This window comes from Rutidosis leptorrhynchoides, chromosome 3 (assembly GCF_046630445.1).
Source record: "Rutidosis leptorrhynchoides isolate AG116_Rl617_1_P2 chromosome 3, CSIRO_AGI_Rlap_v1, whole genome shotgun sequence".
NCBI classification, from domain to species: Eukaryota; Viridiplantae; Streptophyta; class Magnoliopsida; order Asterales; family Asteraceae; genus Rutidosis; species Rutidosis leptorrhynchoides.
The window spans coordinates 252,416,536-252,440,628 of NC_092335.1; the positions used below are offsets into that span (position 1 = coordinate 252,416,536).

The window sequence follows — 24,093 nt, forward strand, 5'->3', positions numbered from 1 at the left end:
ACAAATAGTAACGGTGTTGTTTGCTATGGATGTGGAAAACCGGGCCATACCATAAACCAGTGCAGGAATGGAAATAGGCAAGGCCGTGGGAGAGCCTTCAACATTAATGGAGAGAAAGCACAGGAAGACCCGGAGCTTGTTACGGGTACGTTTCTTATCAACAATACACCTGCTTAAGTTTTATTTGATTCGGGTGCCGATAGAAGTTATATGAGTAGAGAATTTTGTGCCAAATTAAATTGCCCGTTAACGCCTTTGGATAAAAAGTGTATAGTTGATGTAGCAAACGGTAAACTAATTAAGGTTGATAAAATTTGCCAAAATCGAAAAATTAGTTTAGTTAGCGAAACGTTTGTAATTGATTTGATACCGGTGGAATTGGGAAGCTTCGACGTAATTATTGGAATGGACTGGATGTCCAAGGTGAAAGCCGAAGTTGTTTGTCATGAGAAGGCGATTCGTATTCCGAGAGAAAACGGGTTACCCTTAATGGTGTACGGAGAAAAGGGTAATGCCAAATTAAATCTTATTAGTAGTTTGAAGGCGCGTAAACTAATAAGAAAAGGTTGCTATGCCATACTAGCACACGTCGAGAAGGTTGAAAAAGAAGAAAAGAAAATCGATGACGTTCCTGTTGCAAGAGAATTTCCTGAGGTGTTTTCGGACGAATTACCGGGACTATCTCCACACTGATCCGTTGAATTTCAAATAGATCTTGTACCAGGAGCCGCACCAATAGCTCGTGCTCTATATGGACTTGCGCCCACCGAAATGAAAGAATTACAAAGTCAGCTACAAGAATTATTAGAATGTGGTTTTATCCGACCGAGTACGTCACCATGGGGAGCTCCAATTTTGTTCGTTAAGAAGAAAGATGGGTCTTTTCGCATGTATATCGATTACCGTGAGCTGAACAAAGTAACCATCAAAAACCGATACCCTTTACCCCGAATCGACGACCTATTTGATCAACTCCAAGGTTCGAGCGTATACTCCAAAATCGACTTAAGGTCGGGTTATCATCAACTGAGGGTTAAAGAAGCCGATATACCAAAAACAGCCTTCAGAACTCGTTATGGCCATTACGAATTCATGGTTATGCCATTCGGTCTAACCAATGCACCCGCAGTTTTCATGGACCTCATGCACCGAGTATGTAGTCCATATTTAGATAAGTTTGTTATTGTCTTTATTGATGACATCCTTATTTATTCGAAGAATAACCAAGAACACGAACAACACTTGAGACTTGTGTTAGAGTTGTTAAGAAAAGAGCAACTTTATGCTAAGTTCTCTAAATGTACTTTTTGGTTAAATGAAGTACAATTTCTTGGTCACGTAATCAGTAGTAATGGAATCAAAGTTGATCCTGCCAAGATCGAATCCATCAAAAATTGGGAAACCCCGAAAACTCCAATGTAAATACGTCAATTTTTGGGTTTAGCTGGTTATTATAGGAGATTTATTCAAGATTTCTCCTGAGTAACCAAACCTTTAACTGCCTTGACACATAAGGGGAAGAAGTATGAATGGACTTCCGAAAGAGGGTGCCTTCCAATTGTTGAAAAAGAAGTTGACTACGGCACCTATTTTATCGTTACCTGACGGAATGGAAGATTTCGTTATCTACTGCGACGCATCAATAATGGGTTTTGGGTGTGTTCTTATGTAACGGAAGAAAGTGATTGCATATGCTTCTCGACAACTCAAAATTCATGAACAAAACTACACCACACACGATCTGGAATTGGGCGCCGTTGTTTTTGCATTAAAGATGTGGAGGCATTATCTATATGGGGTCAAGTTTATCTTATACACCGACCACAAGAGTCTCCAACATATTTTAAATCAAAAGCAACTAAACATGAGGCAGCGTAGATGGGTTGAGCTGCTAAATGATTATGATTTTGAAATCCGTTACCACCCGGGGAAAGCAAATGTGGTAGCTGATGCCTTGAGTCGAAAGGAAAGAGAACCTATTCGAGTAAAAGCTATGAACATGATTATTCATACTAATCTTACTACTCGAATAAAAGAGGCACAACAGGAGGTTTTGAAGGAAGGAATTTTTGGAAGGGAAATACCCAAAGGATTAGAAAAACAGCTTAATATTCGGAAAGACGGAACCAGGTATTTAGCTGAAAGAATTTGGGTACCAAAGAATGGAGATTTGAGGAAAGTGGTACTAGATGAAGCACATAAAACCAGATATTCAATACATCCTGGAGCGGGGAAAATGTACCAAGACCTCAAGAGAAACTTTTGGTGGCCAGGAATGAAGGCCGATATAGCCACATATGTAGGAGCATGTTTGACTTGTTCTAAAGTCAAAGCTGAGCATCAGAAACCATCGGGTCTACTCCAACAACCTGAAATCCCAGAATGGAAATGGAAAAACATTACCATGGATTTCATTGCTAAGTTACCAAGAACCGCAGCTGGTTATGATATGATTTGGGTAATAGTCGATCGTATTACTAAGTCAGCACACTTTCTGCCAATAAAAGAAGAGGATGGTATAGAGAAATTAGCACGATTATACCTGAAAGAAGTTGTTTCTAGACATGGTATACCAATCTCTATTATCTCTGATCGTGATAGCAGATTTACTTCCAGATTCTGGCAGGCATTACACAAAGCGTTGGGAACTCGTCTAGATTTAAGTACTGCCTATCATCCACAAACTGATGGGCAGAGTGAAAGGATGATTCAGACACTCGAAGACATGCTACGAGCATGTGTTATTGATTTTGGAAGCAGTTGGGATCGACATCTAACGTTAGCTGAGTTTTCCTACAACAACAGCTACCATTCTAGTATTGAGGCGGCACCATTCGAGGCACTTTATGGGAGGAAGTGCAGGTCTCCGATTTGTTGGAGTGATGTAGGGGAAAAACAGATTACAGGTCCGAAAATTATCCAGGAAACTACCAACAAGGTCATTCAGATTCAGCAACGATTGAAAACAGCCCGGAGTCGGCAAAAGAGCTACGCGAATGTTAGAAGGAAACCTTTAGAGTTTGAGGAGAGTGATATGGTTATGCTTAAGGTATCACCTTGGAAAGGGGTTATTTGTTTTGGAAAGCGAGGGAAATTGAGCCCAAGATACATTGGGCCATTCAAGATTGAAAAACGTATTGGGCCAGTGGCCTATCGACTTGAGCTACCTCCACAATTAGAAAAGATTCATAACACCTTTCATGTTTCAAACCTGAAGAAATTCCTAGCTACTGAAGATCTCATTATTCCTTTAGACGAGATTAAAATTGACGAGAAACTAAATTTCATCGAAGAACCCGTCGAAATTATGGATCGTGTGGTCAAACGACTCAAACAAAGTAAGATACCAGTCGTTAAGGTTCGGTGGAATGCTCGTAGAGGACCTGAATTTACTTGGGAATGAGAATACAAAATGAAGCAGAAGTATCCACATCTGTTTACGGATATCGCACGTTAACTAGGTACTATTCCAAATTTCGGGACGAAATTTAATTTAACGGGTGTATAATGTAACGACCCGGATTTTTTTTGCTAATATATATAAGATTAATATTTACATAATTAAATGTTTTTAACATGTTAAGCAATCAAACTCATTAAGACTTGGTTATTTGGAATGAATTTTATACAAACGTTTGGACACCCAGTCTGTCTGACGATTCACGAACGTCATATATCGTAATAATTAATTAAAGGAATATATATTTGGATATATATATTTATGATTTGATTAAATGATATTTAAGTATCTCATTAAGTATAATAACAATGAGTTATATATATACGATGAGACTACTAACTTAAAGACTTCGAAACAATATACATATATGTAACGATTATCGTTGTAATAGTATTTCACACATATATATATGATATTAGATATGATAATACACCATGTTAACATGTTAACATAACAATTTAACATCTCATTTAAGTGTAATAACAATGGTTCAATTACATTTAACAAGATCGTTAACCTAAAGGTTTCGAAACAACACTTACATGTAACGACTAACGATGACTTAACGACTCAGTTAAATATATATACATGTAATGTATTATGATGTATTTATACACTTTTGAAAGACTTCAAGACACATATCAAAGTACTTCTAGTTAACAAAAATACTTACAATTACATTCTCATTCATTTTCATCAAAAATTCTACTCGTACATGTATGGTATTGTACTCGTATAATACGCAGCTTCTAGATGTATTTACTATTCATCTATACTAATAAAAATCTGCTCCTTAGTAGCCTTAAATGATTAAGGATCATGTGGGAACCATCATTTGTCAACTTGCATGAATTATTTAGCAAGAAAACAAACTTAAGTATCTTTTTTTCTTTATAAAATGTAAAAAACGTATTCATGAATGCACACCATTTCTTCACTCCATTTTCTCATACTTACACTCCAATTTCTCTCTCAAAATACTCCTACCATCATACTTGATCATCTCCAAGCATTTTCACCATCTTTTAGCTTCAATTACAAGCTTTAATCATCATAAAAACAACCATCTTTCAAGAACACTTCAAGAATCATATCAAGTCTTCATGACTACTTTCAAGCTTTCTAATCCATTCCAACTCATCATCTAAGATCAAGAAACCTTTGTTATTTATAGTAGGTTATCTTTCTTATTCAAGGTAATATTCATATTCAAACTTTGATTCAATTTCTATAACTATAACAATCTTATTTCAAGTGAAAATCTTACTTGAATTTGTTTTCGTGTCATTATTCTACTTCAAGAACTTTCAAGCCATCCAAGGATCCTTTGAAGCTAGATCTATTTTTTTCATTTCCAGTAGGTTTATCCAGAAAACTTGAGGTAGTAATGATGTTCATAACATCATTCGATTCATCCATATAAAACTATCTTATTCGAAGAGCTAAACTTGTAATCACTAGAACATAGTTTAGTTAATTCTAAACTTGTTCGCAAACAAAGTTAATCCTTCTAACTTAACTTTTAAAATCAATTAAATACATGTTCTATATCTATATGATATGCTAACTTAATGATTTAAAACCTGTAAACACGAAGAACACCATAAAACCGGATATACGCCGTCGTAGTACAACCGGAGGCTGTTTTGGTTTGGATAATTAAAAACTATGAAAAACTTTGATTTAAATGCTATACTTCTAGGAAAATGATTTTTCTTATGAATATGAAACTATATCCAAAAATCATGGTTAAACTCAAAGTGAAAGTATGTTTTTCAAAATAGTCATCAAGATGTCGTTCTTTCGACGGAAATGACTACCTCTTTCAAAAATGACTTGTAACTTATATTTCCGACTATAAACCTATACTTTTTCTATTTAGTTTCATAAAGTTAAGTTCAATATGAAACCATAGCCGCTTAAATCACTCAAAACGGATTTGAAACGAAGAAATGACGGGTAAAACAAAATTGGTAAAAACTACTCATTTTAGCTACGTGAAAATTTGTAAGAAATCTATTCCAACCATAACTTAATCAACTTATATTGTATATTATGTAATCTTTAGATACCATAGACACGTATATAATGTTTCGACCTATCATGTCGACCCATCTGTATATATTGCGGAACAACCATAGACACTCTATATGCAAATGTTGGAGTTAGCTATACAGGATTGTGGTTGATTCCAAAATATATATATATAGTTTGAGTTGTGATCAATACTGAGATATGTATACACTGGGTCATAGAATGATTCAAGATATATATTAAGTTATTCATGTACGACAAATTATGGACTACTAACATTGGACTGCTAACTGGACAACTAAAATCATCAACACGTAATAAAGAAAATATTGTGAATATATTTTGATCATATTTTAATATATGTATATATTGTTATAGGTTCATAAATCAACCCGTGGCCAAGTCTAATTCTTGACGAATTAGTAATCTGTGAAAGTGAGTTATAGTCCCATTTTTACTATCTAAATTATTTTGGGATGAGAATACATGCAAATTTATAAATGTTTTACAAAATAAGCACAAGTTCATGAAACTACATTCTACGACTGTTTTGTTGTACCGGATATCTGTATTTATTATTATTATGCTTGGTAACCTAAAAATTAGTGAACTACACTAATTGACGCGAATCCTAAAGGTAGATCTACAGGCACCAACCACCCCCATTTTCGAATAGTGGAAATGCTTTAGTACTTCGAAGGGTTCTTGTCATGCATTTGAATAGTGGAATGTATGATACCAGATATCTTAAGCGCTCTATGTTAAGTTCGGTTACCAGGCGACTCATCGTATGAATGATTTTTGCAGTTGTAATGATCCTGCGCATTTGATTAAATGAAATCTTGTGGCTTATTAAATGTTATGATTATTATATAGAAATTAAACCTATGACTCACCAACATTTTTTTGTTGACGTTTTAAGCATGTTTATTCTCAGGTGAATATTAAAAATGCTTCCGCTGTCGTATGCCAACCCAAAGTCAAGATTTGGAGTAGGCATAATTGTTTATATTGTTTAAACTTGCATTCGGAGTATTTGTTGTAATATATTTGATCATATTGTAATGGGTTGTGTAAAAACCTATTTATTTGAGGAGATTGTCTTTGATAGACAATCTAAATTATGTCATTAAGACCTTTATTCAATAATAAAGGTTAAGGTTATTTTTAAAAACGAATGCAAGATTTGAAAAACATCTCACATAGAGGTCAAAACCTCGCAAAGAAACCAATTAATATGAAACGTTTATAATTAATATGAACGGGGCATTTCAACAACCAAAGCCCTGACGCCAAGCGTCACAATAGATAACAAAATCTTCATTACCTTCAGGTAGTGATAATATCGGCGTAGAAGTTAACTTCTCCTTCAGAGTTTGGAAAGCAGACTCTTGTTCACTCTTCCTCTCGTACTTCTCCCCCTTATGCGTTAAAACAGTCAGAGGTTTCGCTACTCGTGAAAAATCTTGAATGAACCTTCTATAATAGCCTGACAAACCTAGGAACTGACGAATCTGAGTAGGAGTCTTCGGAGTTTCCCACTTTTCAATTGCCTCAATCTTGGCAGGACCAACTTGAATTCTCTGTTTACTTATAACATGCCCGAGGAATTGAACTTCTTTCAACCAGAATGCATACTTCGAAAATTTAGCATACAGCTCTTCCTTTCTTAACAAATCAAGCACTAATCTCAAATGCTCTTCATGCTCTTGATCACTCTTGGAATAGATAAGAATATCGTCAATGAAAACAATAACGAACTTGTCCTGATAGGGACTACACACACAGTTCATGAGGTCCATGAACACTGCAGGTGCGTTAGTTAATACGAACGGCATAACCAGAAACTCGTAGTGACCATAACGGGTACGAAAGGCGGTTTTTGGAATATCAGTTTCTTTAACGCGTAATTGGTGATAACCAGAATGGAGATCGATCTTAGAATAAACGGATGAACCTTGGAGTTGATCGAACAGATCATCAATTCTCGGAAGAGGGTAACGATTCTTAACAGTAAGCTTGTTCAACTCGCGATAATCAATACATAATCGGAACGAACCATCTTTCTTCTTAACGAACAAAACAGGAGCCCCCCAAGGGGACGAACTGGGATGAATGAAACCTTTATCTAACAACTCATGAAGTTGACTTGACAATTCTTGAAGTTCAGAAGGAGCGAGTCTATGAGGAGCATGTGCTACAGGAGCAGCACCGGGTACAAGAGCAGCACCGGGTACAAGATCAATTTGAAATTCTACAGTGCGATGCGGCAGAAGGCTAGGTAAATCCTCGAGAAATACCTCATGAAAATCTATAACGACATGAACATCATAAATTCTCTTCTCTTCTTTGTTAGATTCTACGACATGGGCTAGAATAGCATAACAGCCTTTGCGAAGATATTTATGAACTTTCAAACAGCTAATAAGATTTAACTGTCTGCATTCATTATCCCTAAAAACCATCAGTGGCTCTCCAACCACACTAGTAATACGAACGGCTTTCTCATAACAGACGATTTCAGCACGATTTTCAGACAACCAATCCATACCAATAACAACGTCAAAACTTCTTAGCTCAATCGACACTAGGTCTACCTCAAAGTCTCTACCAGCCAGTTTAATATTACACTTACGGTACACAGTCCTAGAAGTAAGCACCTTACCATTAGCTACCTCTACAACATAAGTTCTGTCTAAAGGAGTTAACGGAGTTTTGATTTTAGGACTAAATTTATTGGACACAAAACTTAAATCAACCCCGAAATCAAATAGTACATAAACTGACAAATCATTGACCGAGAACGTACCAGTAACAAGTTTTGGATCTTCCTCTGCATTCCTGGCATTCATATTGAATGCCCTTCTACGCGCGTTCTCAGTTGTCTTCTTATTGGGGCACGTATCATGAAAGTGCCCAGGCTTACCACACTCATAACAAACCTTTTGAGTACTACCATTCTTCGACTTACTATTACCATTACCACCACCCGCAGCAGGAGGTACAGCATTCGGCATAATCACCTTACAATCCTTAGCGATGTGTCCCTGCTTCGAACACCTATTACACGTAACCGAACAATAACTATCATGAGCCTTGTAACATCTCAAAAAAACACGCTGACTACGGTTATTCGAACCATAAGTATTCTGTTTCTTCTGCCGATTTTGATTTTGGTTGCAGTTGTTATCCCACTTCCCTTTACCATCATCAGCTTTCTTAACTACTTCATCACCAGCATCCGACGCAGTTTTCTTACCTTTTCTCAATACCTTATCATTTTGCTTATGTGCCATAGATATGGCATATTCAATAGTTTGGGGCTCACTAGACTCAACCCCGGTCTCAATATGATCGGAAAACCCATCAATATACGCTTCAATCTTGAGGTCTTCGTCAGGATAAGTATTTGGGCACAACAGCATTAATTCAAAGAACCTTTGATCATAGGCATCACTATCGGTGCCCTTCATCTTCAAGTTCTTTAATTCAGTTTCCAACTTCTTGAGTTCATCCTTAGGACAGTAGCGGGTGATCATTCTCTCCTTGAAAGCATTCCAAGTAAGGTTATAAGCAGCATCATTGCCCGAACTGTTAACCAGATTATTCCACCGGGTCAAGGCACTGTCCTTTAGAGTGAAACTGGTAAAACTAACCTTGTCCTCATCATGGACCCTGCTAACCCAAAAGATAGACTCCAATTTCTCAAACCAACGGGTAAGACCAATAGGCCCTTCTGTACCACTGAATTCCTGTGGTCGACTAGCCATGAAAGTCTTGTGGGAACACCCCACTTAATTGTTACCATTTGCATTAGCATTCACATTAGCATTAGCTGCCATTACAGCTGCTATCCCTTCAGAAATCAAACACTGCATACGTGATTCGGAGGACTTACAGGGAGGCATAACAGAATAACACAACCATTAGTACTAAGAATAATACTAGTGTTATAAGAGGAATAGATTGAACACGGGAAGATTAACCATTATAATAATAGTCAATGAACACTCATGAGTAATATCATGATAGTTATCATAGTTATAGAAATAACCACAACATGCGTACATACTTATGACAAAAATCATACACCATACATAGCATCTAACATACATGAACTATATTACACATAATATAACATGCTAAGAGTCACAACACCAGAATATAATCATGATAATGATAAATAAACAAATGATATAAATAAAATAACCATCCATAACATAAATGAAAATATATCATGACAAAATCCTCGGCAAAACGCCGTACATCACCAAAATGAATGTAAATAGGAAATAGGTCTATGAAATAAATAAATCACTCATGAGCATATCATATCACATCTTCTTGGAGCGGGTATGATAAGTTTGTCCATCATGAGGCTCCTCGGGGGTCTCATACTTTCTCAACTTACCCTTCACCACCTCCAACTCAGCCTTAAGGCCAAGCATATCATCCTCCAATGCCTTAAACTTCGCGTCCACCTCGCGATTATGCTCTCGAATCCCAAACTCAATACCGTTCCTGAAGCTATCGAACCTAGCCATATCACGCTTAACTTCATCAATCATGTCCACATGCGGCAGAAAAAGCATGCAGTTACTCAACGCATCAATACGGGTCTCCGCTTGTAAGCCCTAGTCATATGGGTAATAGTAGACATGTAGTAGTTAACCGGGTCATCGATCAAAGGCTGACAAGTACGACGTCGAGCGGCAGACGGAGAAACAAGAGCAGGAACAGAAGTATTACTCGAAGCTGACATCTGCAAACAGAAAATCACATACGAAAATACAGTAGAGAAATAAAATAAGCAACAAACCTATAAATATTCCTCATATGAATAGAAGTGCATAATAATGCTATAACATGAAACGTCAGACTGTAGACTAGACTCTAATGCACCCTAAAAACCAAGGGTTGACCATATTATGACCGCCTAGTTCCCTACAACTAGAGCTCTAATACCAACTGTGATGGCCCATCAAGTACGCTTAACGGCTCCGTCACTTGGTCCCACGGCTTGATCATAACTCTAAATGAATTTAATAAATAACTTTACATTCTTTATTTAAAAATGATTTTCTATAAAGGAAACCTACCAAAATATGTAAGTTTAGAAAAAACCAACATCAGTACATAACGAAATGTTAACCAAAACAAAGTCAACAAACACCCGCAAAATGTAATCAAAATAGAATGCAAGTTTTTAAAGTTTAATAAAATCTGCCAACAAGCATGCAGACTCTCTAAGCACAGCGAAAGCCAAAAACTCAAGTACCTGAAAAAAACATGCGAGTAAACTGTCAACAAAAATATTGAGAGAATTATAGGTTTTAAATAACATATAAACATTAGACCACAAGATTTCAAATGTTAGAAAACATAAAATACTATTCCATTAATTCATGAGTCACCTGGTAACCACTTAACCATTTCCATACCCTTACCAAACAACAATATACACTGAACAAGTGTATCTTCAAAAATAATAAAGTACTAATATATTCAGATTATAAATTGCTAGCGCGACTAGCTCGAAATGGGGGCTGTCAAGCCCGATAGATCTATCCATAGGATTCACGTTCACCAGTAGAAACCAGTGATTACAGTTACCAGACTAGGGAATATTTTCGTTCAACTCATAATGAATAATTTAAATTAATTTCCACTTGTGTTTAAACATAAAACAAAAATTGTATGTAATCTCATCCCAAAAATACTTTAAAATAGTATGAAAAGTGGGACTATAACTCACCTTAAAGGAAATGAAGCAAAGAAACGGTGAAACAGCAAAAGTAAAGTGATCAAGAATAACCACAACTCCGACCTAAAAATAAAGCGGGTCGATATAAACAACTAACTTAGGTCAAGTCTTAGTATGATAACCATAGTACTTGTTGTAGTAAAGCATAGAACATCACTCGGTATGATTCGGTATGAGCAGGACAGCGTATAACACGTACTTTCTATTTTTAGAAAGTTTCCATTTTTGAAAAGTTTCTATTTTAGGAAAGTTTCTATTTTTGGAAAGTTTCCTTAATTAGAAAAGTCAACAAAAGTCAACTAAAAGTCAAAGTCAACCGAAAGTTAACTAAAAAGTCAACCTTGGTCAAACTTAGCCAACATTGAAATTTAAAGTGTAAATTATATTAATAATATAAGTTATAATATTATTTAAAATAATATTTGTACCAACATGTCATATCATAAGTTTAATTGAATTAAATCGTATTATAAAGTTAATATAAGTTTAAATGATATAATAGATATAAAATAAGTATTTAATTAATTAGTTAAATATTAATCATATCATAAGTATTATTAATTAATAATGAATTATTAATCATAACATAAGTATCTTGAATTAATTATGAAATGTTACACATATCATAAGTATTTTAATATAATTATTAAACCATAAATATTTAATAATAAAATTGTATTATAATTAAATAATAACTAAGTCTTATAATAAATAAATAAATAAATAACCTTTATTATAAGTCTTGATATAATAATCTCATAACATAAATTTTTATACTTATCATATGTATTCCATTAATAATAAATGTATTATTAATCATAAGTTTAATTATAAGAGTAATTAAATCATAATGTAATTATTAAATGATATAATAAATATATATCATAAGTATTATTTAAAAATAATTACTTTTATATCATAAGTAATTTAATTATAATGAAAGTCATTATTTATTACCTAAGTTTCAATTTCATAAACATAAGTTTGATTAAAAGTTCGCCGGGTCATAACTTGAGCCTCGGGTGTCAGTTTTTAACGAATTTTATATATATCCTCGTCCAACCAACCATCCAGACACCTTAGAACACTCAAGAACACCCTAATATCAGTTTATGGAGTCGTGAAGAACAGCCATGAACCAAACTTTTCTTTAATCCGATTCAAACTTGTTTTAGCCATTCCGGGTGATCCGTGGCTCGGATTTCGATGACCCGAACATGAATGTTCATCCAGTCATCAATCCTAACCCAATGGTACACCCTAAAGGCTCCAAATATAGCCACAAAGTCGGACCAAAACTGGTCTTACAAGATATCACATTTCAAATTCATCAAAACACTAAATCATGCATATTTTATGATCCGTAACTCGAAATGACATGAATCCAAAGCCTAAAATTATGCTCTTGATGAGAGGAACTCATTTATACATTTTAATTTATCATAAAAATGAGTTAAGTACACTAACTTTAACAAAAAGTCTGCTGTCCACTTTCAATCATACCGAAAACACATGAAATTGAGCATCTCTAAGTATCAAATCAACAATACAATAATACACAAGTATTATAAAATCAAAATAAGATCATAATCAGTAAAAATATATAAAAATGAAAAATCTAGGGTTGTTTTTATACCCAAATCAAGAATCAATTGATATAATCGCGTAGAGAAAGACGAGTGCAATCCGTTGATGCTAAAAGCCCTATGATCCAAGCAAGATTTTGATTGAAGAATGATGTTTATGGTTGAGGGTGGCGACAGCTAGGGTAGAAGAAAAAAGAATAGAAAATTTTTAATTTTGATAAATGAGAGAAAGACTAGTAACAAAATAAGGAATGGAAAATGAATAAGGATAAAATGAAATCAAAAATAAATCAAACCTTCCCCCCCCCCCCCTAAAGGGGTTCGGCCGAATTTCTCATGGGGGTGGGCTCCATTGGCCCAAATTTGATAAAATGTATAATTGGTTGTGGCCCGAATGCCCGAACGAAGCCCGATTCGCGAAAACACCTTTACACAATTTAATCTTCGAAGAAAATAAGCACACGCGAAAAATAAAATATAAAAATACTATATATACTCATATGATATAAAAATATCATAAATAAAATAATTTGGATTCGAAAATCACAAAAGTCCGATTATTGGTTTAAAAATTGAAACGATTCACGGGATAGAAATCCGCGATACGTAGAAACGTACAATTTTATATACGAACACATATATTCATATAAAACATAATAAAGAATATATTATTATTAAAATAATATTATAAGTCATAGATTTGATGTGGCACGAATATCAATTAACAGACGTTAAATACTAACAGAAAAAGATAACGGAAAAAGTAGGGTCGTGACACCTCTTCACTGTTATATTCCTCTTGTGCTCTTTTTAAGGATTCTTGAATTATTGTTTTACCTTGATCCCCTCCTATCTTCTTAACGCAGTTTTCTTAATATTATGCTATAGAAAAAGCCCAAAAGTTACAGACGGATGGTGCCAAATGATCGTACCAAATTTGGAAAAGAGGATAGGATACAAGTGCAAGTCTCAATCACGTTAACGGTGAGCGGTTTGGTCTTCTCGAACTCCTCTGAATAACGTTGATTACCGAATCCAAATACTTTTTTCGAATCCAGTTAAGGTCAAACTTGGTCAGTCATCTAGAGAGAGAAAGTTATTATGTAGAGAGAGAAAGTTCTGCTCTAACAAAATGATGTGATCTACCAATTAATGGAATCCAAGTGGCCTATATATAGGCAAGAAGTTACAAGTTCTCTTTCAGAAAAGGACACATGTCATGCCCTGATTGGTGAGTCAACCCTTATTTTTCGGAGATTGATCACTCATCTCCATAAAATTCAGATCATAACTTTCATATCTCATCATTGTCCATTTCACATATATCCTCTATCCACTATTTGTTGATTTCAAACTTATGGTTTTTATGCCTTTTATTCACGTTTATGTGATCGGTTCTTCATTCGAACATTCTTTTCTTTTAGATTTTTATACGCTAGCCGAATAGCGTATCATTAAATACCACCATGCAAATCACAAGAACTAAAATTTAACTACCAAACCCAACATATATATGAAGCTCAATCATCAATGAAGTCCCTAAATCGTGGTTGAAATCAAAATACTTATAACCACCGCAAACCACAACCAAAACCTATACAATGAATCACCAAAATTACATTCAAAATTCACAAATTCACAATCACATGGTCGCATAAAACAACTAGTAACCAACTCAGTGAGTATGCTTATGACAACGCGGAAATTTCTGACTAAATTTAAACCTAACTTTTATATGATTCCGACGATTCACGAACAAATAATTTTAAATACTTATATATATATATATATATATATATATATATATATATATATATATATATATATATATATATATATATATATATATATATATATATATATATATAATAACTTGAAATATAATTTAAAATACAATTTAATTATAATCAAATATGAAAAATGATATATAAGATAATATAGTTGTTATATTATTACTATTATTAACATTAAAATTAATATTAATATCAGTATTAGTTATATTATTATTTGCAATATAATGAAATGTGATACATTTAAATTGTTATATTATTATTATTACTAGTATTATTATTATCATCAATATTATAATTAGTCATAAAATTATGATTTCTATTATTAACATTAATATTATTTATTCATTATCATTATTAAAATAAGTAATACTATAAAAATATCATTTATTATTAATGATATTATTAGTATTATTAACATGTTATAATGATTATTATCATTATTGTTAATTATAATTAAAATTATCATTTTTATTATTAATATTTTCATATTAACATTATTATCATTATTATTTATCATTAATAATAATAATATTATTATTATTAATATAATAATTATTATTATTAATATTACTATTATTATTAATTCTATTATTATTAGTATTAGTATTTTTATTATTAAAAGTATTATTATTATTATTAATATAATTATTATTATTATTATTATTAATTATTAATATCAAATAAATTAAAAGTCAAAAACAATGTACCAAATCAGTATTATATAAAACAAATTTTTTTTATAATTTTTTTTCCACGACTGCTTTTTTTATATAATCGTGATATATTTTTTAATCTTCTCTACTGGTTTTTATTTTCTTTGTTGGCTGTAAACAATCAATTAATCATTCAATTCATATATAATCTCAGCTGCTACTGATTGGAAATTAAAATAAAAATTTTATATGTATAAATACGTACCCTGTTCTTGACTTAATTTACCAAAACCTTGAATCTAATAAATTTTAAAAATCTATAAATGTAGCGTTGTTAGAAATCATTTACTAAAACTATCTGCAAAGTTTCAAAACCCAATGCAATCTATCGAGTTCTAATTTTAGGGTCAAAGTTTAAAAATAAAAAGTCAACGGTTTTGTTCATAGCAAAATTCGAGTCCGTTCTTATGTTTTAAGTCAAATTGATAATTGAGAAAGTTTCTAGGAACGATTTTAAACCTATTTCATGAAGGAATCGTAAGTCAAAACAGTCTCAAATTCAAAATCATGTTGAGTGTTCATCGCGTATTTTTATTTCTGCTGCTGCTATTTTAATTGATTTTCTCTGCTATGAAAATTTAAGTGAATCAGAGCCTTATTTCTGTTTAAGTTGCAATTTCTAAAAACCCAATTAATTTTTGTATTACTGATATGGCATTTGATTTACTCTGGTCGATCCAATTTTTGAAGAAGAAGAAGAAGAAGGGATTTAAAAACGGGTTTTAAAGAATTAAGTTTAGAAAAATTTCAGAAAAATGAGTATAGCTGTGTGGTTAAGGGGATGTTCGGGTTTCCGAGAGGTCACGGGTTCGAGCACGGTCGTGGGCAAATTTTTTTTGGAAAAAGCTTTTCTAAGGTAGTCTTCATTTTATTATTATTATTATTATTATTATTATTATTATTATTATTATTATTATTATTATTATTATTATTATTATTATTATTATTATTATTATTATTATTGTTGTTGTTGTTGTTGTTGTTATTGTTATTAGTATTATTACTATTATTATTACAAAGTATTATAAATATTATTATTGAAAAAGTATTAGTTATCATTTATCATAATTATATTTACAAGTAAGATTATTATTATTATTATCATTATTACTAATATTATTATCATTACTAGTATTATCATTTGAAAATTATTAGTATTATCTAATATTATTATTATTATTAGTATTGTAATTGTATTATTATTAATTTAATCATTTTAAATATTATTATCATTATTAAGATTATGATTATTATTATTATTATTATTATTATTATTATTATTATTATTATTATTATTATTATTATTATTATTATTATTATTATTATTATTATTATTATTATTATTATGAAAATAACACAATTTATTAATATTAGTATCAGTATCATTTTATAATTAATAAAACTATTATTATCATTTTTAACATAAGTGTAATTATTATTATTAGTATTGTTATTATTAAAATTATTACCGTTATTATCATTTTTATAAAAAAATATCGTTTCTGCTATTATTAAAACTATCATCTTTACTTTATAATTATTAGTAAAACTATCATTGTATTAAAATCACTATTATTACCTTTATTATTATAATTATTAGTAAATCATTATTATCGAAACTATTATTTTTACAAATAAATATTTTGTACATTGAATACACCTATTTCGTATACTACAATTATATTTCATATAATATAATTATATATCAAACATATTAACATTTTTATATAAATATTTATATATAACAAATTAGGTATTTTTAATATAATACCAATCAAACATATATATATATATATATATATATATATATATATATATATATATATATATATATATATATATATATATATATATATATATATATATATATATATATATATATATATATATATATATTAATATAACTACAAAAATATAACAATTGAAATAACATATATAAACTTATTCGATTACAAGTATATGTGTTAATATATATACTTGATATAGGTTCGTGAATCCGAATACAACTCTGCACTTGTTCAGTGCCATCATACACATATTGACTACAAACTATCGTATCGTATAGTGAGTTTTCATAGCTCCCTTTTTATATATATTTTTAGGCTGAGAATACATGCGCAACTTTTATAACTGATTTACACGTTAGACACAAGTACCAACTATTAAATTGTGCTATATCTGGCTATGTCCTGCAAGTCCCCACTGTGATATTTTTAATTCCTTTTACATAACGCATTCTTAATTATTGAGGGTAGGCCTATCGGGAGTAACGTCCCCGATACATTTGACCAAGTCATTGTATTACTTAATAATGATTCAAACTGACAAGGACAGTACAACTTGTCACGGGGCAAACTTCGAAACTGTTTAGTCTAAATATCATAAACTTGGCACTACTTTTAGATCCCTGCGAGATCTACTTTTTAAAAATCTTGTGGTCTATATCTATTACTGAAATCATTATTTATGACAAACCTATGAACTCACTCAACCTCGTGTTGACTTTTTAAGCATGTTTATTCTCAGGTACTTAAATATTGCTTCCGCTAATTATCTGTTGCTTTGAATGAAGATTGCTTGCTATGCTTGGAGTCTTCATTACATATCATATCAATTAAAGACATTTAATGCTCTAAATACAATGTAATCTATTTATCTTGCACTGCAAAACTTAATAAAACATCTCATATAGAGTCGTTCTCGTTTATAGAACTGTGATTTGATATAATTAGTCACAAATACCCCAGGCCCTATTTGGTATCAGAGCTGGTTTAATGCCGTTTTTGTGGGTTAATCGTAGAGGGGGTTCTCACAGTGTTACTTGTGACGAAGCATTGGCTCTTACTCCTTGCGATCCTTTTATGGTTGGCCAAATAACAGCGGTGACGCGTGCTGTAAAATCAGAGTCTGAGGTACGCTCAGTGGTCACCAAGGCGGTTAGCCGACACGACACTATTTGGGAATAAATCCCCAATCTGTTGTTAACAGATTGGTATCAAAGCAGTTTGTTGTAGAGAACCAGGATTGCATTGTAAGTGTGCCTTATACAATTAGGTACCTTAGCAATGTAGGACTATAACTTTCCTTGACCCTGGTGCTTTTAATTGTTGCCTTTAATTGTTAAATGCTACACTATACCTTAGAAACTTTACTTATTAAATTCTTTAATCTTCCTTAGAATGCCGAGCCAATCTAAGAACTCTGCTAACTCTCCTAAGTACTATCCAATTCCGCCACCACATTTAAATGCGACACCATGATTTCTGAAATTCTCGACATTCCTTTGTCATCTATCATGGTTTTGTGTATTACATATGTATTACATGAAATGTTATCCATGATTTTTGAAATATCTACTATTCATATTCATTACTTTTAAAATCTTTGCTTTCTCATTATTTTTTATCATTGAATTTTCTTGACGAGTGGCGTCTACGAAACTCTAGAATGGAAGGGTTTGGTTTACCAATTTAAAGGATGCTATAGCTCAACCCCTAGACCTGAATAGGCCATTACGAATTGAAAGTCTTTAATCGAAAGTTTATCTGATTACATACTTATCAATATTAATCTAGACACGTCATACTGCAATTATTGAATAAATGGAGTATAGACAAATCATATCTTATCATATCTATCCCAATAGACTTTGTCTAAACACTTTTCCTAAATTCCCTTCGTAAAATACTAAAATCTTTTGCTATATATACGTATTCAAGAAGAAAAATATATCATTCAGTATTCAACACCCATTTCATATCAAACCTTATTCCAAACACATAATATGAATTCCTCGAACTCCTCGAGCTCCAATGGCAGCGTAACCGAAATGAACCAACCAATTAGTCATCATCTATTCTGGATAAATTGGGGATGGGTTAGTAGTCGACTTAATCAATGGATACAAGAAGAAGGTGATCCCTTTCACTCATCAAATTGCCCTATTGGCGAAGAACCTGAAGCGCTTACCGGCGAACCCATTCGAAACACCATTTTCACCCTCATTTCCAGGATATCCCGCCATGATTATATATGATAGATCTTATTCATCCACTGGTCTGAACCACCAATCATCCCGGTGTAATAGAAGAAGTCAACAAGCTTCGCGCTCGAGTAGTGACTCTGGATAACCAGCACCACCAGTACCATCAGTACCACCAACATCACCAACACCACAAGCACTGTAAGCACCATCAGCATTACCACCAACAGCAACAGTACCAACAACAATATCCGCATCCCATGCCTCAACATCACACTCGGTACCTCGAATATCAACATCATACGCCCAATAGATATCAAGGAATATTAGTAATAATGAGTTAAGATGCATTGACTCATTCTTCCTGAAGAATTATATATGTATACTTTATATATATATATATATATATATATATATATATATATATATATATATATATATATATATATATATATATATATATATATATATATATATATATATATATATATATATATATATATATATATGATTTGGAACAATAATAAATCTTTTCGTACTAAGCTATTACGTTTGAATCTTAACTAGTATGTACTACTTGGTTAATTCATATAACTAAAATGCTATGATGTACATCCTTTTTTAATGACTTAACAATCGTTATTCACTGCTTCAGCACAATAAACTCCATTTCGTAATTAACTAAGTGTATTATTCAAATACATGTTTTATTTTACACTTCTATTTTCGATGTACTCAAAACTTTCTAGAAAACATTATTTGTGCCTTGTGAATTTCACAAGGATTCCACGAGCATCAACATCATATACCGAGGTATATCAATAACAACAAACGATGAAGTATTTATTCATAACTTCATTAAAGAAATATTACGCAATGATTATGTAATCTCTAAAGTTTTTGGAGATTATTTATCCTCGTTCCAACCGTAAATCAAATGAGTTTAATATTATATTAACTCATTAAATCTATATTATATCTAAAGAAAATATATATGTAAGTATATTTTCATAAAGATTATAATTAAATAATCTGTTGTACAAACTGTTAATTGTGAAAATATTTTAACGGGTAGGTAATACCCGAGAAATATTTATATCTCACATTAATATGTTACATTGTACATTCTTCAATTCTGATTCAATAGTTAGTAACTATACTACTTACAAGATATATGTATCCGTTCACTAAAGAACAACCACTACATATTTTGACAAATCAGAATCCAATTAAAGCTTTAGCAAGTGTTATCTTCCTAAAGATCACTACATTCCTGAATTATATTCATTCACATTCTGTGATGAATTATCACATCAAACCACCGAAATTATCATTTACGACATTTCTTCGGCAACTGTTAAACCCGTTAACGGTTACATCCTGCGTTCAACGCTCAAATTCAAAATTCTTGAAAACACCTTAGAACTATAACCAACGATTCAGATTCGTTAACCCTAATAATACTGATGAAGCAGCAAAAGCTGTAGATGGTCTTAATGACCAGAAGCTTGATAATAAAGAATTGTGTGTTGAAAAAGCTCAAAAGAAAATCTGGTATTGAGAAATGGATTGAGCAAACCATGAAGGAAGCTGTGGACAAATCACAAGGACTAAACCTATACCAAAAGAATCTAGATGATTCAATTTCTGATGAAAATTACAGAAGACATATAATCTCCTTACGCATTCTAAATCCTTACAGAAAATTTTCCTTATTATCCTTCGACTTTAAATATTTTGGAAGTTCTAAGATATCATCGTATCTTTCAGTATAAATATCCTCAATATTTCTGAAGATATTTTCATAACGATTCTTGTCCGCAATTAATTATCTCTTTGCGATATCGTTATTACATCATAAAGGAAACTGTTTAAGTTTCTATATTCTGTAAAGTTTGAGTTTAAATTATGATTGATTTCTGGAGAAGTGTTGGGGATTGAAGCATGAGTTAGTATAATATAATGACGTCAGGCCAACGTGATTATATTACAGTAAGTCATGCTAAATTTTTAATGGAAGATGATGATTCATAGACTTTATAATCATCATTTGCCATGTTACACGACTCTTACATTCTACATAACCTCTAAACATCAAGAACATATATTCTTGATAGTTCTATCCTCAGTGATTCTGGTAATTTAACAAATCAAATTGTGATATTACGTTCCTTTCTGCTTAGAACAGTAGGTTCATTTGAAACTTCATACCTACAAATTCTGGACCATTACTTGCTTTACAAAAGCATGAAGCTTCGACATATAAAGGAAAATATAAAGCCCGATAACAACACTAAAATTACAAACCGTGTATATCAATGCGTATAGCAATATAAAGACACGGGAGAACTAAAAACACTATAAATCCAAGAGCATAGTAGAAGTAAACTGACTCTTCTGGTGATAGATGAAAAAGAAGAACGATAGATATAAAAGTCAGGACTATATCCAGAATTATAACTGGATGAAGCATATTGGCGAATCTTTTGAAAGTATGAATTGAGGAAGAATGTATAGAAGTGGTGAAGATAATGAAATGGAAGAAGCTAATTTATAGTGAAATTCCATACACGACAATCAAGGCAATTCACCGCATTTAATTAAAGGAAATCATAATGTGACGACCCGAAAATTTCCGACCAAATTTAAACTTAATTTCAATATGAACTCGACACGATAAGCAAAGACTTTAATGTTGAATCTTAAAACTTTTGAACTGTTTACTTTGATTCATTTAACCTTTGACTATTCCCGACGATTCACGAACAATTGTTTGTATATATATATATATATATATATATATATATATATATATATATATATATATATATATATATATATATATATATATAATAAGTATGAATGATAAAATATGACTGACACATTAGAATCAAGTATTAGGTATGTAAAATAATATGCAAGATAATATTGTTATTATTAAAATAAATCTATGAATAGATATATAAGATTTTCTGTAATAATTATTACTATATAGATAATGAAAAATGTATATATATAAATTATAAATATTATATGCTTAAACTTATCTCCATAATAAGAGAATATTATACTATACAATACTTGTATATATATAAGACAATTACATCTTCACATTTAATATGCATACACATATTATATAAAGTATTTATAATAAATATACAACACATGTTATCATATAATATATAATGTATAATTATAATATATAAACTTAACATGTTAAGTGAAATTACAAGTTAAAAAAAATGTAATACTAATATTATTGGTACCTTCATTAATATTATAATAATATTAATAAAAATACTAACATTAAAAATCAGTATTAGTTATATTATTGAAAGTTAATACATTTAAGTTGTTTATATTATCATGAAACATGAATATCATTATTATTAGTATTGTTATTATTGATATTATTGTAGCATTATTATAAATAGTATTATTATTATTGTTACACATTTTATAGTAACTATTACAATTATCATTAGTAATAATATTATCTTTATACTTGTATTATTAGTTAAAATATTAAGGGTATTATTATTATTCTATTTACTAAAAGATTAACTATAATCTATAAATATAAATATATAAAAATAAAAGGAATACAAATCAATATATAATGCAGATGTATAAATAATGAAATATATATACTGATACGCATATACAGATTTAATATACAAATATAAAGTAGATATATAAATAAAAATGGATATATATAAAGATATTTATATATAAATATGATTATAATCCGTATATTTATAGAAAATGAGTACAGAAAATTAGGATTCAGTTTTCCATCGTTTTCAACACTAAAGGAAATATATTTTCTGTCTGAATTCAGTACATATGGATTCCAAGTTAAACATAAGGTAACAAATTCTATAAAAGGGATCGTACACTTTTATTTATTTTTATTTATTATATTTCTGTTCCTGATATGGAACTTGTCGACCCTTCACAGCTATACAACAACGATTACTTCTTGTTTATAGCAACAATCATTCTAACCTTCACTACCTTTATCAATTATAATCATTACTTACTGCAAATTCAAAGAACCAACAACAGAAAAATTGAAGAACGACATCTTAACCCTGTTCTTGATTCATATTTTCAAAAACTCGATTTCAAACTCAATTGCAAAAAGTAATATTGCAGTTTTGTTAGGAATCGTTCTTTCAATCTTTCTGCAAAATCACAACTTCCAACTCTTTAAATTGAATCTTAATTTCGAAGTCAAAGTTTATTTTCTAAAAGTCTACTTTGTGTTCATTCCAAAATTCGAACATGTTTTGGTGTTTCTGTTGAATTTAACGATCTATAAAGTTTTTAATGATGAATTACAACACATTTCATGTTGTAAATATTATGTAAAACATCTTCAAAATTCGAAATCAATATTTATTAATTTTTTTAAAACGCGACACAGCAGGCAGGTATCTGTTCCTTTATATATTTTTTTTCTTTTCATTTTCAAATAATCCAATCATTTAAATTAATTCTTTCTGTTTTATTTACGAATTCTAAATTTAATGAAATGCCTTATTGTTGTTACGATAAATTTTTCTGTCTCTGGGTGATTGGTTCTGTGAAAACGAAGGAGGAGGAGAAGAACACAGAATGTTAGGATTAAATATATTTAAGGTATAGAATTAATCAGAAAAGTGTCACGGCTTGGATGGTTAGGGAGTGTTCGGGTATTCGAGAGGTCTCGGGTCGAGTCCTTGAGGGGGCAGTGTATTTTTTTAAGGCCGAATTACT

The 24,093-nt window shown here is 31.2% G+C and overlaps 1 protein-coding gene across 1 annotated transcript in view; it reads right to left on the minus strand.

Moving 5' to 3' along the window:
* LOC139900955 (uncharacterized) overlaps window positions 1–9,264 on the minus strand; it is a 49,381-nt gene extending 40,117 nt beyond the window's left edge. Inside the window, exons 1-3 of the mRNA XM_071883700.1 lie at window positions 8,311–9,264; window positions 7,989–8,169; window positions 7,628–7,853 (exon numbers count right to left, since the gene is read on the minus strand). Coding sequence (XP_071739801.1) covers window positions 7,628–7,853; window positions 7,989–8,169; window positions 8,311–9,264 — 1,361 coding nt within the window. The remainder of the gene's footprint in view (window positions 1–7,627; window positions 7,854–7,988; window positions 8,170–8,310) is intronic.
* Between the last annotated feature and the right edge of the window lie 14,829 nt (window positions 9,265–24,093).